This window comes from Nannobrachium achirus, assembly GCF_963921795.1.
Source record: "Nannobrachium achirus genome assembly, chromosome: 16".
Lineage (NCBI taxonomy): Eukaryota > Metazoa > Chordata > Actinopteri > Myctophiformes > Myctophidae > Nannobrachium > Nannobrachium achirus.
The window spans coordinates 62,816,546-62,829,813 of record NC_137823.1 but is presented as its reverse complement, the minus strand read 5'-3'; the positions used below and the strand labels follow the sequence as shown (position 1 = coordinate 62,829,813).

Genomic DNA, 13,268 nt, shown 5'->3' with positions numbered 1-13,268 from the left:
AACAGCCACCACCTAGTCTACCCCTCGCCAAACTCCTAGATAGTTTGGTTTCCATCATAGCTAACTGGACTATACTGTATATGAGGCAGATATGTGTACAGTATCATAGGCTATCATAGATGTATGAACAGTTAGAAAGATGTCAGCTACAGTTAAATCAACAGCATCTGTCAGCAGTGAAACAGCAATTAACTTAAGCAGGCAACTCAACTGTCAGATGCACTGTGAGACAGCTTATAACACTGTAGAGCTCTGTAGACCCTGATGTTAGATATAAGAGGGTGTGGAGGGTTGGCTAACAACACTGTAGATTTCGGGGTTTAGGTTTCTCACACCTTCAAAGTTCAAGGTCTCCCCTTAACTCTGACAGTGTACAAATGAGCCAAATGAACCCTAACGAGTCCATTTGGGTTCCATTTGTACTCTGTCAGAGTTACAGATTAGTATGGGTCAATTTAGACCACCATAAAGGAACCCACAGTGTCCCTGGAATCCACTTTGAAAAACACTGCTGCTCTAGGTTAGGGTTAGGGCTAAGTTTAGGGTTAGGTTAATGGTTAGGGTTAGATTTAGGGTTAGGGTTACTGTGATGTCATACCACTCTAACAGAATCGGTTTGCCGCTCTGATAATAGTCAGATATTGATCATACTGTAGGCCTCACCAAGAGGCATTCCTTGTACGGTGGCACCTACTGTAATATAGACGATCTACAAGATCACTACGGGTTGCTGATGTGTTATTATGGATTCCCTCAACTAGTTCTAGCATAGACCCACCTCACCAGTGTTTTGATTGGCTCCCTGACAGGCATTTTACTGAGGTTAAGGTTAAGGTAAGGTTTAGGCATTGCCTTACTGAAGTTGGGGTTTATGGTGAAAGACTTTGCTAAGACAATAGAGGGTATGCATGTGACATTATCGTACATGGAAGTAGGAGTCAAGAGTAGTTTCCCAAAGAGCTCTTCCAAACTCCAATGCTTCATGCTGCTTTATGTTTTGCCACTCAGTCTTGATGAGTGGCATATGATGCATACCAAATGACCATCTATTACACTATTGGTCTATTACACTATTACTAGGTATTATTAGGTTCCGCAGATGTGACTTGCAGTATACATTAAGTGCTGCAGATCTAAGAAAGGGTATTACTACATCAACCATCTGGCTCATATGAAACATATCTAGTAGGCTATGTGCATTCATTGACAAAAGTCAGCTCATAATATCACTGTTGATTGCAGATCGGTATGTATATTGTGATAATACACTACTGTCACGTTTCATGTCACTGGCTAACATTGAGACACCTTGGGACAAAAGGATTAATAGAATATCAGTTTTGGAAATACACATTAATGACAGTGGCTAGAGAATTTGGGTATATAATATGGGCAAACAACCGTTTCCTATTGTTGTTACTCAATACAACAGATACTGTAGTTGCATAGAATTTCAGAAATAAACCTGAAATCACCTCAGTTAATACCAAATTTGTATAGATTGACATCTTGGAAGAAACACAACATTCAAGTGCAAATAGCTTTTAATGAAACAACAAACAAACAACGTATAGCACAGAACAAAATATAGCCTTTCTCAGGCTCAATACATACTCCACTTTTAGAGCCTAATTATTTTAGGTCGGCTCTGTCTAAACTATGATATGGTGTAATTTGGAGCGGAATTAATGACGTTACCTGCCCCCGATCCTCTGAATGACGCCATATCATAGTTTAGACAGAGCCGAACCAGAATAAAGGCTCTAAAAGTGGCGTATGAATCGACCCCAAGTTGAGCAACGTAGATATACTCTGTTACAAGTAAAAGTCTGAACTTGAGTGAAATTGCAAAAGTATTGGCATTGTGCAGCAATGTTTCTTGTGTGTGTGAGGAAGTCGGTCTAATTATAGTATTATTACTGCATAATTAGATGATGCAGGTACCCCATAAAGCATGCATGTAGAATCATAACTTAATGACATGATAGAAATCGCTTTTTATTGTAAACATAGTACAGTGTTCACGGAAATACAGCATCAACTGTCATACCAGAATTACAAAATCAATTAGTTTTCATTTACATTTAAACATCTGGCTGTTTATATAAACACTCAAGCCATGTTGAAGTAGATTATACCTGTTTTCAATTTTGTTACAGTGCATACCAGACTCATATCATATTGTCTTCTTCCAAGGTTCAAGGTAAAAAAAACAAAAAAAAAACAAAAACAACTAAGCTTTCTATATCAGTGGTTCTCAAAGTGTATTTCAGGGACTCCCTTATTATAGGTTCCTTTATAGGGGTCTAAATTGACCCTTACAAGTCTGTAAGCCAGTCCCAGACAGACATGCAGACACAGACAGACAGACAGACAGACAGACAGACAGACAGACAGACAGACAGACAGACACACAGACAGAGCTAGTGTGTCTGTCTGTCTGTCTGTCTGTCTGTCTGTCTTATTGCATCTGATCTGATATCCAGAACATTTAACATAATTTATCACATTCTGTCTTGTATGGTCTTTCACCAATAAGCCCTACAAGCTAAAACATAGCCTAGGCTTGATGCGTGTGTGTCATTAATTCAATGTCCAGAGCTTTCAGATATATTTGGATATGACAATCCAGTTATTGACATAGCATGATACAAAACCTCCTTTCAACAAACACTGAATTGCCAACCTTCACAGCACAGACACCATAACATGGTCGAAAAATGTTTGCTCCCAAACTCATTGCACCCACCTGGCATCACTGCCAGGTATGAATCAGTTACCCTGGAAACCAACAGTGATTGACAGCCGACAGCAACCATGGCAACCATAAGAAGTTTACATTGACTGGCAAGGCCAGACCATTCATTTCAATAAACCAAATAAAAATAAACAATAATGTCATGTTGGCTCCAACAACGATGACACACTAAAGATTACTACTATTCATTCACAGTATGTACTTTGGAAATATAGCAAACACTATTCCTTTACATTACAATGGAATTATTAAGTATTTTCAACCTTCAATCAACAGGTTTCCTGAGACATTCAGAGACATTCATTCTTTCATACTTTATTAATAAGAAGGCTTAATTAATCTGGCCAAACATAAGACACAGACAAATAGGGTTGGGGTGGTATGGACATTTTGTTATCGCGGTTATCGTCTTCCCATTACCGACGGTATTGCGGTAATTACCGCACCCCCGTATCTATTAATTAAGGTTCAGCAATAAGCCAAAATATTGCTATCATCTTCCCAAAATTCGCTGCTCCACAGCCTGACTGCCCGACTTATACTTCTCCGTACAGCACAGCGGGTCGGCTTTGAAAGGAACAGATCTACAAGCTCACAACACGTCGCATCCACGACACGTTCTGAGCTTGTAGATCTGTGTCAGGTTACTTTAGTAAAGTAGGCTACTGGGGTCTGGGGCTTTTAAGACACAGTACACGGTGTGTGAACAACAACCAGATGAGAGACTGGTAGATCGTTTACAGTGATTCTGTAAACTCACATCTCAAATCGCATTGATTGAGTGGTGATATAAACATATAGACAGGTTTTAGTTACAAGACTTGACAGAGAAGGTTGTAAAATCGCCGACGGGGCACAACGCGCTCCTGCAACTGGAGTCAGCGACGTGGAGGAAAAAGTAAAAGCTAGTTTCATTTTTGGTTTTAGTCCTCGTCGCCTTGCGGCTCGCACTCCGCCCGTATGAATAAAAAAGAAACTGTCTCAAGGTATAAACATACTTGTGTGTTGTGTTGTGTGGATTAAAGAGAAATTTTAACGCTACTCCAGTAGCAGACTACGAAGCTGCTGCCACAGTGTCCAGTGTAGGTCTGTGTCTGAAGTAACCGTCAGAGGTCCAACTCGGTGTTGCATATAGCCAATTGCCAGCATCTCAGGACGTGGGAGGCAGCCGGCCGTGGCTATTCCCATGACGAATGGCAAGAGGGACACTGGGGTAGGCCATGCACGGGGCACCAGACAGTAATCCGCTGCAGAGAAGACCAGGGCTTGGGTGTATATTCGCAGTGTCTTAGCAGAGGCTCCCTGGGTTGTACCAGCCCCTTCCTCCATCAACCTATATGAATGTATGAGAGTGGAATAGAGTTTAGACTAAACATTTTTACTAAACCAAAAAGTGCAAAAAACTGTTCACACCAGAACGACAAGAGTCTGTTGCTGTTAACTGCTGTCCTGACCAGTAGACAAATTTGAAGGTCTCCCCTTAACTTTGACAAAGCACAAATGGAACCAGACCTGTAAGGGTCCATTTGGTTCCATTTGTGCACTCTCAGAGTTAGAGAAAGATTCTTGAATTCAAAAATAGAAGGATTTCAAAGACAAAAATAGCAGATCTACAAGTGCCGCTCTGCAAGCTTGCATATCTGCTATTATATCTGCATTGCTATGTACATATCTGAAAGTCAGTCTACTAAAGGGTGAATTGAATCTTTATTGTCAACTAAAAGGAGATCCTAGTAAGCTTTTCGGCTTATTTGCACAGGAAACCTTTATGTATCTCATGTAACATTGAATAACAGACGGATAGCAGTACTATGCCAGGGGTTCCCAAACTTTTTTGTCTCAGGGCAGTGGGGCAACCCATAAATATTTTTTCTTTAATCCGAGGCACCCCTACATTATAATTTTCAGTCCCAGCACCTTATATTTATAGCATATCGTCGTTGTCGGGTGGAAACCTTGTATGTCCAAAACCGTTTGTATTTATCATCTATAGAATGTACTAAACTAGTGAAAACAGCAGATCTACAAGCACACAACGATATTTTAGTGATTATGTTGCAAGGAAACGTTGAGATAATAGCCATTTTGGTTAGAACTGATTGAAAATAACTTTGTACTTCAAGTTTAAAATGATACTAAATATTTTTTAAGTGTCCAAATAAATTCCAAATATTATCATATTATCTCGCGGCACCCCTGGACTGCCGTCGCGGCACCCACTTTGAAAACCCCTGTACAATGCAGTAGATAAGATATCTATAACACAGTGACCTCACGCGCACTCACCTAAGGGTGACATCTCCGGGACACTGGCGGTGTATGGCCCCTCCAGGAACTTGGGCTCGTTGCCGTTGATGTCCTGGACCTTGATGACGAACTCCTGTCGATGTCGACGACCTGGGCGCGGAGCGTGTAGTAAGGCTTCTCCTCCCTGTCCAGGCTCCTTAAGGCATGGATGTCCCATCGTCTGGTCGATGGTGAAGATGGAGCCGGCTCCTTCGCCCGACAGCGTGTACTTCACCGCCGTCCATGTCAGTGTGCAGCTGCGAGGCGAGAAAAAAATGCCCTGTTTATTTATTTATTTTCCAACAAAACAAGCATTTATTTTTTAAGTTTTTTGGTAATCCATTTTTCCGCCCAGTGTCAATTATCTAATGCAGGGGTCTTCAACGTTTTCAGGCCAAGGACCCCTTAGTTGAGAGAGAGATGAAGCAGGGACCCCCAAAGCGTTTTCATAGATTCCATTTGGTTTCATTGTTTGACAGCATCAGTGTATTTTGGATTCATGTCAATGTGTGTTGTCAGATATTTGACAACTTGTGCCGTCAATACTTAATAAACTTGACCTTTCACTCTGTACTTAGTATGCTCTTTTCCCTCTCTACACCAAACCTCTTTGCCGAAAATAGCCGATCTACAAGCTCACAACGCATCGCAGGGCGAGACATTGTGAGCTTGTAGATCTGTTATTTTTGGCTACAGTTCTCAGAATATGTACACTAGGTCTCAAGTTGTTAATATAAAAAGGATTGGAAGATTTGGAGGACCCCCTGCAGTAACTCTGAGGACCCCCTAGGGGTCCCAGACCCCCTGTTGAAGACCCCTGATCTAATGTAATCCTGGGTGGGCACTACACTCTCAGGGGCGTCAATTGGGTATGGCAGGGGTAGGCAGCTACCATACCCTGGGTCCAGGGGGGGAATAAAAGTTACTTTTAAATATAAATCCATGAATGTCTCTATGTAGTGGGGGTCCCTGCTTCATCTGTCTCTCAACTAAGGGTGGGGTCCCTGCTTCATGTCTCTCAAAAGCAGGGACGCCTAGCAGGGACCCCTTATCTGAGAGAGAGATAAGCCTGATCTCATCTCATCTCTCTATAAGCTAGGGGGTCCCTGGCCTGATAAACTTGACCTTTCACTCTGTACTTAGTCTGCTCTTTTCTCCTATTCACCAAAGCTATTTGCCAAAAATAGGAGATCTGCTATGTTTGGCTAGAGTTCTCAGAATATGGACGCTAGGGTTCAAGTGGTTAATAAACCAAAGTTTCTATCACTCAAAGATTTGAAAGACCCCCCTGTAGTAACTCTGGGGACCCCCGGAGTCCCGGACCCCCTGTTGAAGTAATTAACAGTGGCTTTACCTATCACTTTAATACTGACAACAAAGCATTCCAGGCATGCTAAGCTAAGGGGGTCCCTGCTTGCTTCATCCCTCTCTCAGCTAAGGGGTCCCTGCTTCATCTCTCTCAGCTAAGGGGTCCCTGCTTCATCTCTCTATAAGCTAGGGGGTCCCTGGCCTGAAAACGCAGGTTTAGCTGCTTGCAGGTTTTTGTTATCTTGGCTAAATTAGCTTAGCTTAGATTAGCTTGTTTAGCTTACTTAGAGTTATGAATATGTGTCCCTCCCAACAAAGGCGAAAGCAGACAGTCACACACCCTCTGCTATAGTACCTACACATCCTAACATTAGTGGTGTTGGTGCATGATGTAAAGTATTTATTATCTTACCTGAATGGACATTTCAATTATTGAAGAAAAGACATAATCCTTGCCGTGAGCCTGCAGCACTGTGTAAACCATAGTGTAAACACTTTGACCATCCGGTCTAGACCGGATCACGGAAACAGCACGCCTTTTGCAAGTGGGACGGTGGTGTAAGCATACTCTATGGGTGAAAGTGCAAGGAAGTGCAAGGGCAGGAAACCGGATGCACTGCAGTAGGCGGGACTTCCTTGTTAAATATATATATAATAAAAAACAACAACAACAAAAGCGATATCAGCGTGAATCAGGTTGTGTAAAGACATTCTGTCAACATCTATTATAGCACAATAATATAGTGCTTTGAGCACTTGGAAAAACGCTATAAAAGTGCTGTAAAAATACAGTCCCAGGCCATTGTATTATTATTATTTATTATTATAGTCCAAACCAACGCGAGATGAGTAAACCTGGCTACGCGAGGCTAAAACCAACGTGGATGACGGCCAGCCATCTGATTGGCTGCTCGGCTCCCATTGATTTGAATGGAGGAGATTCTTGGTTGAATAGTACGGAAAAGTGGCGTTTTTCGGCTTCTATGTACGGGAGGCAATGAGGCAATGCGTACTATATGACCAAAAATGGGCGAGAGGTGGTGGGGACGGGACAACAACCCCCTGGATCCTGTCTCCGAGCACATTCACTTCATCCTTAACGTAACATACACGTGGCATACAGACGCTGTCGCTATGGATAATGGAGGGCCGCGAACGCGATCCGTGAAGCGTCGCGCACAGTGCGCACGCACGCGCCCACGTTAAAGGTAAACAAAATGCTGGAAGTTTGTTGCAAAAGAAGGGAGATCGTAATCGCAGTCAATGAGTTAAGCACCTGCGACGTGCTGTGAGCTGGAGGTCTGCTATTTTCGATCTTTTCACTAAAAGGCCCTTTTAGAAATGTCAGCCCCTGCCTCTGCACGTCCCTGCATGTGAGACTACCATCCCACTGACCCTGCAGGTTGAAGAGGGAGCTGCAGTCGGTGGTGCGGTCCGACGGGGCCTGGGTGATGGGCAGCAGGTAGGTGCGGTAGCCCTTCAGCAGGCTGCCCATGAAGCGCAGGAAGGCCTCCTGGATCTCCAGCTCCAGCTGCTTCTGACGCCCGTAGATCTGGTCGTAGTCCGTCAGCAGGAACTCCAGGGTGGCCTCCTCCTGGCCGGGGGTGCAGACTGTGGGGACAGGGGAGGACAGGGGGACAGGGGAGGACAGGAATCAGAGCACACAGCCAGGGTGGAAAAGGGGAGAGGGAGTAGGGCTGTCACAATTATTACATAATCGTCTAATCGCGATTATTTTTCATAATCGCGATTATTTTTCATAATCGTCATAATCGTTTCCATGTCGAAACATTTTCATATATTTTTTTAAAGTAAAACATTTTTGGAAATAGCAGATCTACAAGCTCACAACGCGTCGCATGTTGAGCTTGTAGATCGGCTATTTCCACTATCAATGTTCTTTTTTTAAGTACAAAGTTGTCAAATAATGTCAGTAATTTATTTGTATATTTAGGTTGTGTCATATCTACCATGTGCAACTTCAAAGCCTAAAAGCCAAACAGAAATGTGATTGTCAACGACAAAAACACAATTAAATCGTTAATCGCTAATATTTGAGTGACAATTAATCGTCGTGTAAAATGTCCTAATCGTGACAGCCCTAAGAGGGAGGTTGAGAAGATGCAACAAATCTACATCAGTGGTTCCCAAACAGTGGGTCAGAAACCATTTGTGGGACGCAGACACATTTTTGTGGGTCAAGAGTACATTTCAATACAAAAAAGATTATTATTCTCTTTTTTTTTTCATCAATCAAAAGAATTTCATGAGTAAATAAAATAAAAATAAAAGAAATCAAAGAAACTCCATAAATTAGAAAACAAATGTTTAAGAAGTAGTGAAAATAGCCGATCTACAGGCGCACAATGTGGCACGAAGCGACACGTTGTGAGCTTGTCGATCTGCTATTTTCTGCTACTCGTTTTCACTGTATCAGGCAAACTTTTTTTTCTCTTTTGGGTCTTGAGCTAAAATGTTTAGGAACCTCTAATCTACATAAATTTAAACGTACTATAGGGCCTAATGCCTCATTCACATACTGGTGGGTATATAAACGTACTAACTAGGGCCTAATGCCTCATTCACATACATCATGGGTTTGGCTGACGCAATTTGTTTCCCAAATATATTGCTTTGAGAGCACCTTTTGTTTGACGTCATGAAATGCTTGTTGTCTCCGCCTTATATGGCAACCCGGACATGGCCGCGCTGCAGCCTCAGTCAGTCTCTCTCCTGTGAGAGGAGGCAGAAAAGTTTGTAAGCGGCGTGGTGAGCTAAACAAGGTGTGTTTGAAACTGCAACTTTTGTCGTATTTTTGATGCACTGTTTAAGTTTGATTGCAAATATTTTGAGTTTCATTGATGGGTTGTTTATTTGTTTTGGTTTCAGTTGTTCACTTTGTAGCCCAATATGTTGGATCCCTGGACTCATTCATTCCCTTTGTTTTCCCATGCAATCAGAGAGGTGATTTAATTTCTGTATTTTTTCCTTTTACCTTTTTGTCATGATTTATGTTCTGTATGCTGATTATTATTTTCTCTCACTCACAGTTTTGACGGGTTTAATAAACTCTGTAAAAAACGAAACACCTGACTGGTTTATGACGAAGGGAGTGACAGTCAAAACTCCGCATTCATCAGTGATCCAAGGCGTCCTGGAGGAGGTTCGTCAGCTAGCAGCCCGGCCAAATCAGCGGAGACACAGGGCCAGGCGGCGCCTTTCAACAAGCGCTAGCCCGTTGTGCTACAGACTGGTGCGGAGCTGCTGGAGTAGCCTACCCCTTCATCGCCCCCCTCCCCCCCTCATTCACCCTTCCCTCAAACAGAGTAAAGCGACACGAACATGTACTTGTCAGCACCACAAACGCGTAACGGCACAAGAGGTTAGTACACACACGAGAGTCTAAAGGAATGTGTGCTATCAAAGGTGCTTGAAGAGATTTTAAACATTAAAGAGACATTTGAGAAGAGATCACATTACTTGCATTGAAAACGGATCATATGAGTGAAACAAAGACTTTTCGGTTTTATTGGTGAAATATTGGTGGTTCTTAAAAAATGCATTATGGGTTTGTTTAATTAAATGTAAAAAAAAAAAAAAAAGAAAAAACGGCACTTTAAGGTCTGCAGGAAATTGATTTATCTGGTTTTAAGCTTTGGTGTTTTATTGGTTTTGGTTTATGGTTTTGTGAAAGATGTCGCTAAACGCAGATGGGTCAAAGACGGCTGAAAAGTCACTAGCACAGACAAAGCAAGCAGAAATTCTTACTCCTGAAGTTGGTACTGAACCACGCAGAGGAGAGCGAGAGCGCACACTTACTGAGAAAGGGAAAGGTTTCCTAGCTACCAAATTAAATGCATTACTGGGTAAATTTGACCGTGTCTACGCACACTGGAAGGTCGAGGCTAAAAATACAAAGAAGGGCATTGTTAATGACACTGAACTTGAAACTTTGCAAGATAATGTTGATGGGTTGGAAAGGTATTCAAAGGAGCTAAATGAAATATATAATGATTATCGTAAAGTGGAAATTCCAACACTCACCGTTCGTCGCAGAATCGATAAATGCAATGAGGTTACATCAAATCTTGTCCGTAATGCAAAAACTTTGATTGAACAAACTGGGGAAACGCTTATAGACTGGCCAGAAGTCAGCTCTGTATTTGACAGCAGTACCACGTCAAGCGTGCCGGTTACAAATCAAACATTTCCACAGCAAGTTCAACTTAAAGATTCCAACAAGGCTGCAGCTGAATTTAACGCCACCAAAGCATTTCTAAGGTTAATGGCCGAACAGGAGCAGCAGCAGCGACGGCTCAATCAGCTCGAAGAAGAGGATCTAAAAAACAAAAGAGCAATGGAAGAAATAAAAAGGGAACAAGATCGTTTGGAAAAACAAAAAAGACTATGTGCAGCTAAAGCAAATATCCCGGTGTACAATGAAAATGGGGAACCTCTGAGTGCAGCAGAAAGCAATGTGCAAGACCAACCATCATCACAAGAGGTCGCCATTACACCTGAACATGAAACCCTAAAGCTGGTCAAGGTGCTCTCTGAGGCTATCTCATCTAATCGGTTGCCTATACCGGAGCCCGACATTTTCAGCAATAATCCATTGAAATACAACTTATGGAAAACGTCATTTCAAACCTTAATTGAAAGGAAAAACGTCCCAATAGTGGAAAAAATGTATTTCCTGCAAAGATATATAGGCGGAGCAGCCAAAGAGGCTGTAGAGGGATATTTTTGGATGGATACTGAGGACGCATATTTCTCTGCATGGAACGTATTAGATGAGCGTTTTGGAGATCCATTTATTATTGCGAAGGCATACCGGGATAAATTGCACAGCTGGCCAAAAATAATACAGAAGGATGGAGTGGAACTGCGTAAATTTGTTGATTTTCTCAGGAGTTGTGAATCCGCTATTGCACATAACGGACACTTAAGAATCTTGGACGATGCAATGGAAAATCAAAAGCTTGCAAGCAAATTGCCAGATTGGCTAATCCCAGGATGGAATCGTTCAGCCACCACATACCAGCTACAATATGGAAAATTTCCGAATTTCAGCTATTTCGTAACCTACCTCAATCTCGAATCCAGTATTGCCTGCAACCCAATAACGTCATACAGTGCTCTGAAACAACTTGAATCTGATGGACGCAGTAAATTCAGAAATCAAACAGCAAATGCAAAAACATTCAATACAACCACAGAAAGGCAACTAATCACCTGCCACCTTTGTAATAAAACTGGGCATGGACTAAGCAACTGTCGCAATTTCCAAGCAAAACCACTTGCCGACAGAATTCAGTTCATACAAAGGGAAAGGCTTTGTTTCGGATGTTTATCACCTGGTCATCATTCAAAGGGCTGTAGGAACAAAATGACATGTGACATTTGTCAGAAACGTCACCCAACCTGTATTCATAATGATCAGCCCTTCGAGCCCAGAAAGGAAGCTCATTTCAACAAGGATGAAGGACCATCAGCATCTGTGCAAACTGATTCTAAAATATCTCACAGTGTCTCACAGGATGGAGCTGTCAATCAAACCTCTTCTATTGTACCTGTCTACGTCTCGACCCCTGAGAATGATGGGAAAGAAATCCTCGTATATGCTATGCTTGATACCCAAAGTGACTGTTCCTTCATCCTTGAGGAAGTTGCAGACCAATTAAATGCATCTGCGGAACCAGTCAAACTTAAATTGTCCACAATGTCCTCCAAAGGGACAATTGTACCATGCAAGAGACTTAAGCAGTTACAAGTGAGAGGGTTCTTTTCCAACACAAAGATCACTGTTCCAGTTATGTATACACGTGAATTCATACCAGCAAATAGATCCCATATACCAATTCCACAGACTGTTAAGCCTTGGCCTCATTTGAAGCACCTTTCTCCTCATATCGCTCCCCATCAAGAGTGTGAGATTGCTATCTTAATTGGCTATAATTGCCCACGTGCTCTAATGCCTCGAGAGGTTGTCTATGGTGAAGGAAACCAACCTTTTGCGCAAAAAACTGACCTTGGGTGGAGCGTCATCAGCTATGGCGACCCAGGTGAATTTCATGGCGACGATATCGGAGTGAGTCACCGCATTACTGTGAGGCAAGTGATGCCAGAAGTGAGCCCAATGGCGGAAATTAAAAATGAGGTTCACTATGTTTGCAAAACTCAAATTAAAGAGATGACTGCTCCAGATGACATCATAAGGGTCCTGGAGTCTGATTTTATTGAAAGAACTGGAGAAGACACAACAGTCTCCCAGGAAGATCTCAAGTTCTTGACAAAAATGCAGGAGGAGATTACACAAAAACCAGATGGTCATTACGAGATGCCCTTGCCCTTTAAGGATGAGCGACCAAATCTGCCTGACAATAAGGCTTGTGCAGTCCACCGTCTCTCTGGTTTACAAAGAAAGTTCAAGAAAAACCAGAAGTACTATGAGGACTACGTGAACTTTATGGAAGATATAATCTCTCGCGGTGATGCAGAGAAGGTCACAGAAGAACAGCTGGGCACTTTTCCTGCTTGGTACATTCCCCACCATGGGGTGTACCATCCCAAAAAACCCACTAAGATACGAGTGGTCTTTGATTGTTCAGCCAGGTATAAAGATACATCTTTGAATGACCACCTTCTGACTGGGCCAGAACTTACCAACTCCTTGGTGGGAGTGCTTTGTCGGTTCCGTAAAGGACCAATTGCCTTCATGTGTGATGTAGAACGAATGTTCCATCAATTCCATGTAAAACCTGTAGACCAAGACTATTTACGCTTCTTATGGTGGGAGAAGGGTGATTTGGATTCTCCACCATCTGTTTTCAGAATGAAGGTGCATCTTTTTGGGGCAGCTTCCTCTCCCGGTTGTGCCAATTTCGGTCTTAAGCATCTTGCCTCTGAAGGTCAG

General features: G+C 42.5%; 1 protein-coding gene across 1 annotated transcript in view; it reads right to left on the bottom strand.

The window, feature by feature from the left end:
• Nucleotides 1-12,428, bottom strand: part of LOC308301199 (DENN domain-containing protein 4B-like) — a gene marked incomplete at both ends in the record, with an annotated part of 49,612 nt that extends 37,184 nt beyond the window's left edge. The window contains 4 exons of the mRNA XM_080745096.1: nt 7,748-7,963; nt 10,121-10,134; nt 10,648-10,691; nt 12,384-12,428. Coding sequence (XP_080601222.1) covers nt 7,748-7,963; nt 10,121-10,134; nt 10,648-10,691; nt 12,384-12,428 — 319 coding nt within the window. The remainder of the gene's footprint in view (nt 1-7,747; nt 7,964-10,120; nt 10,135-10,647; nt 10,692-12,383) is intronic.
• Nucleotides 12,429-13,268: the final 840 nt, after the last annotated feature.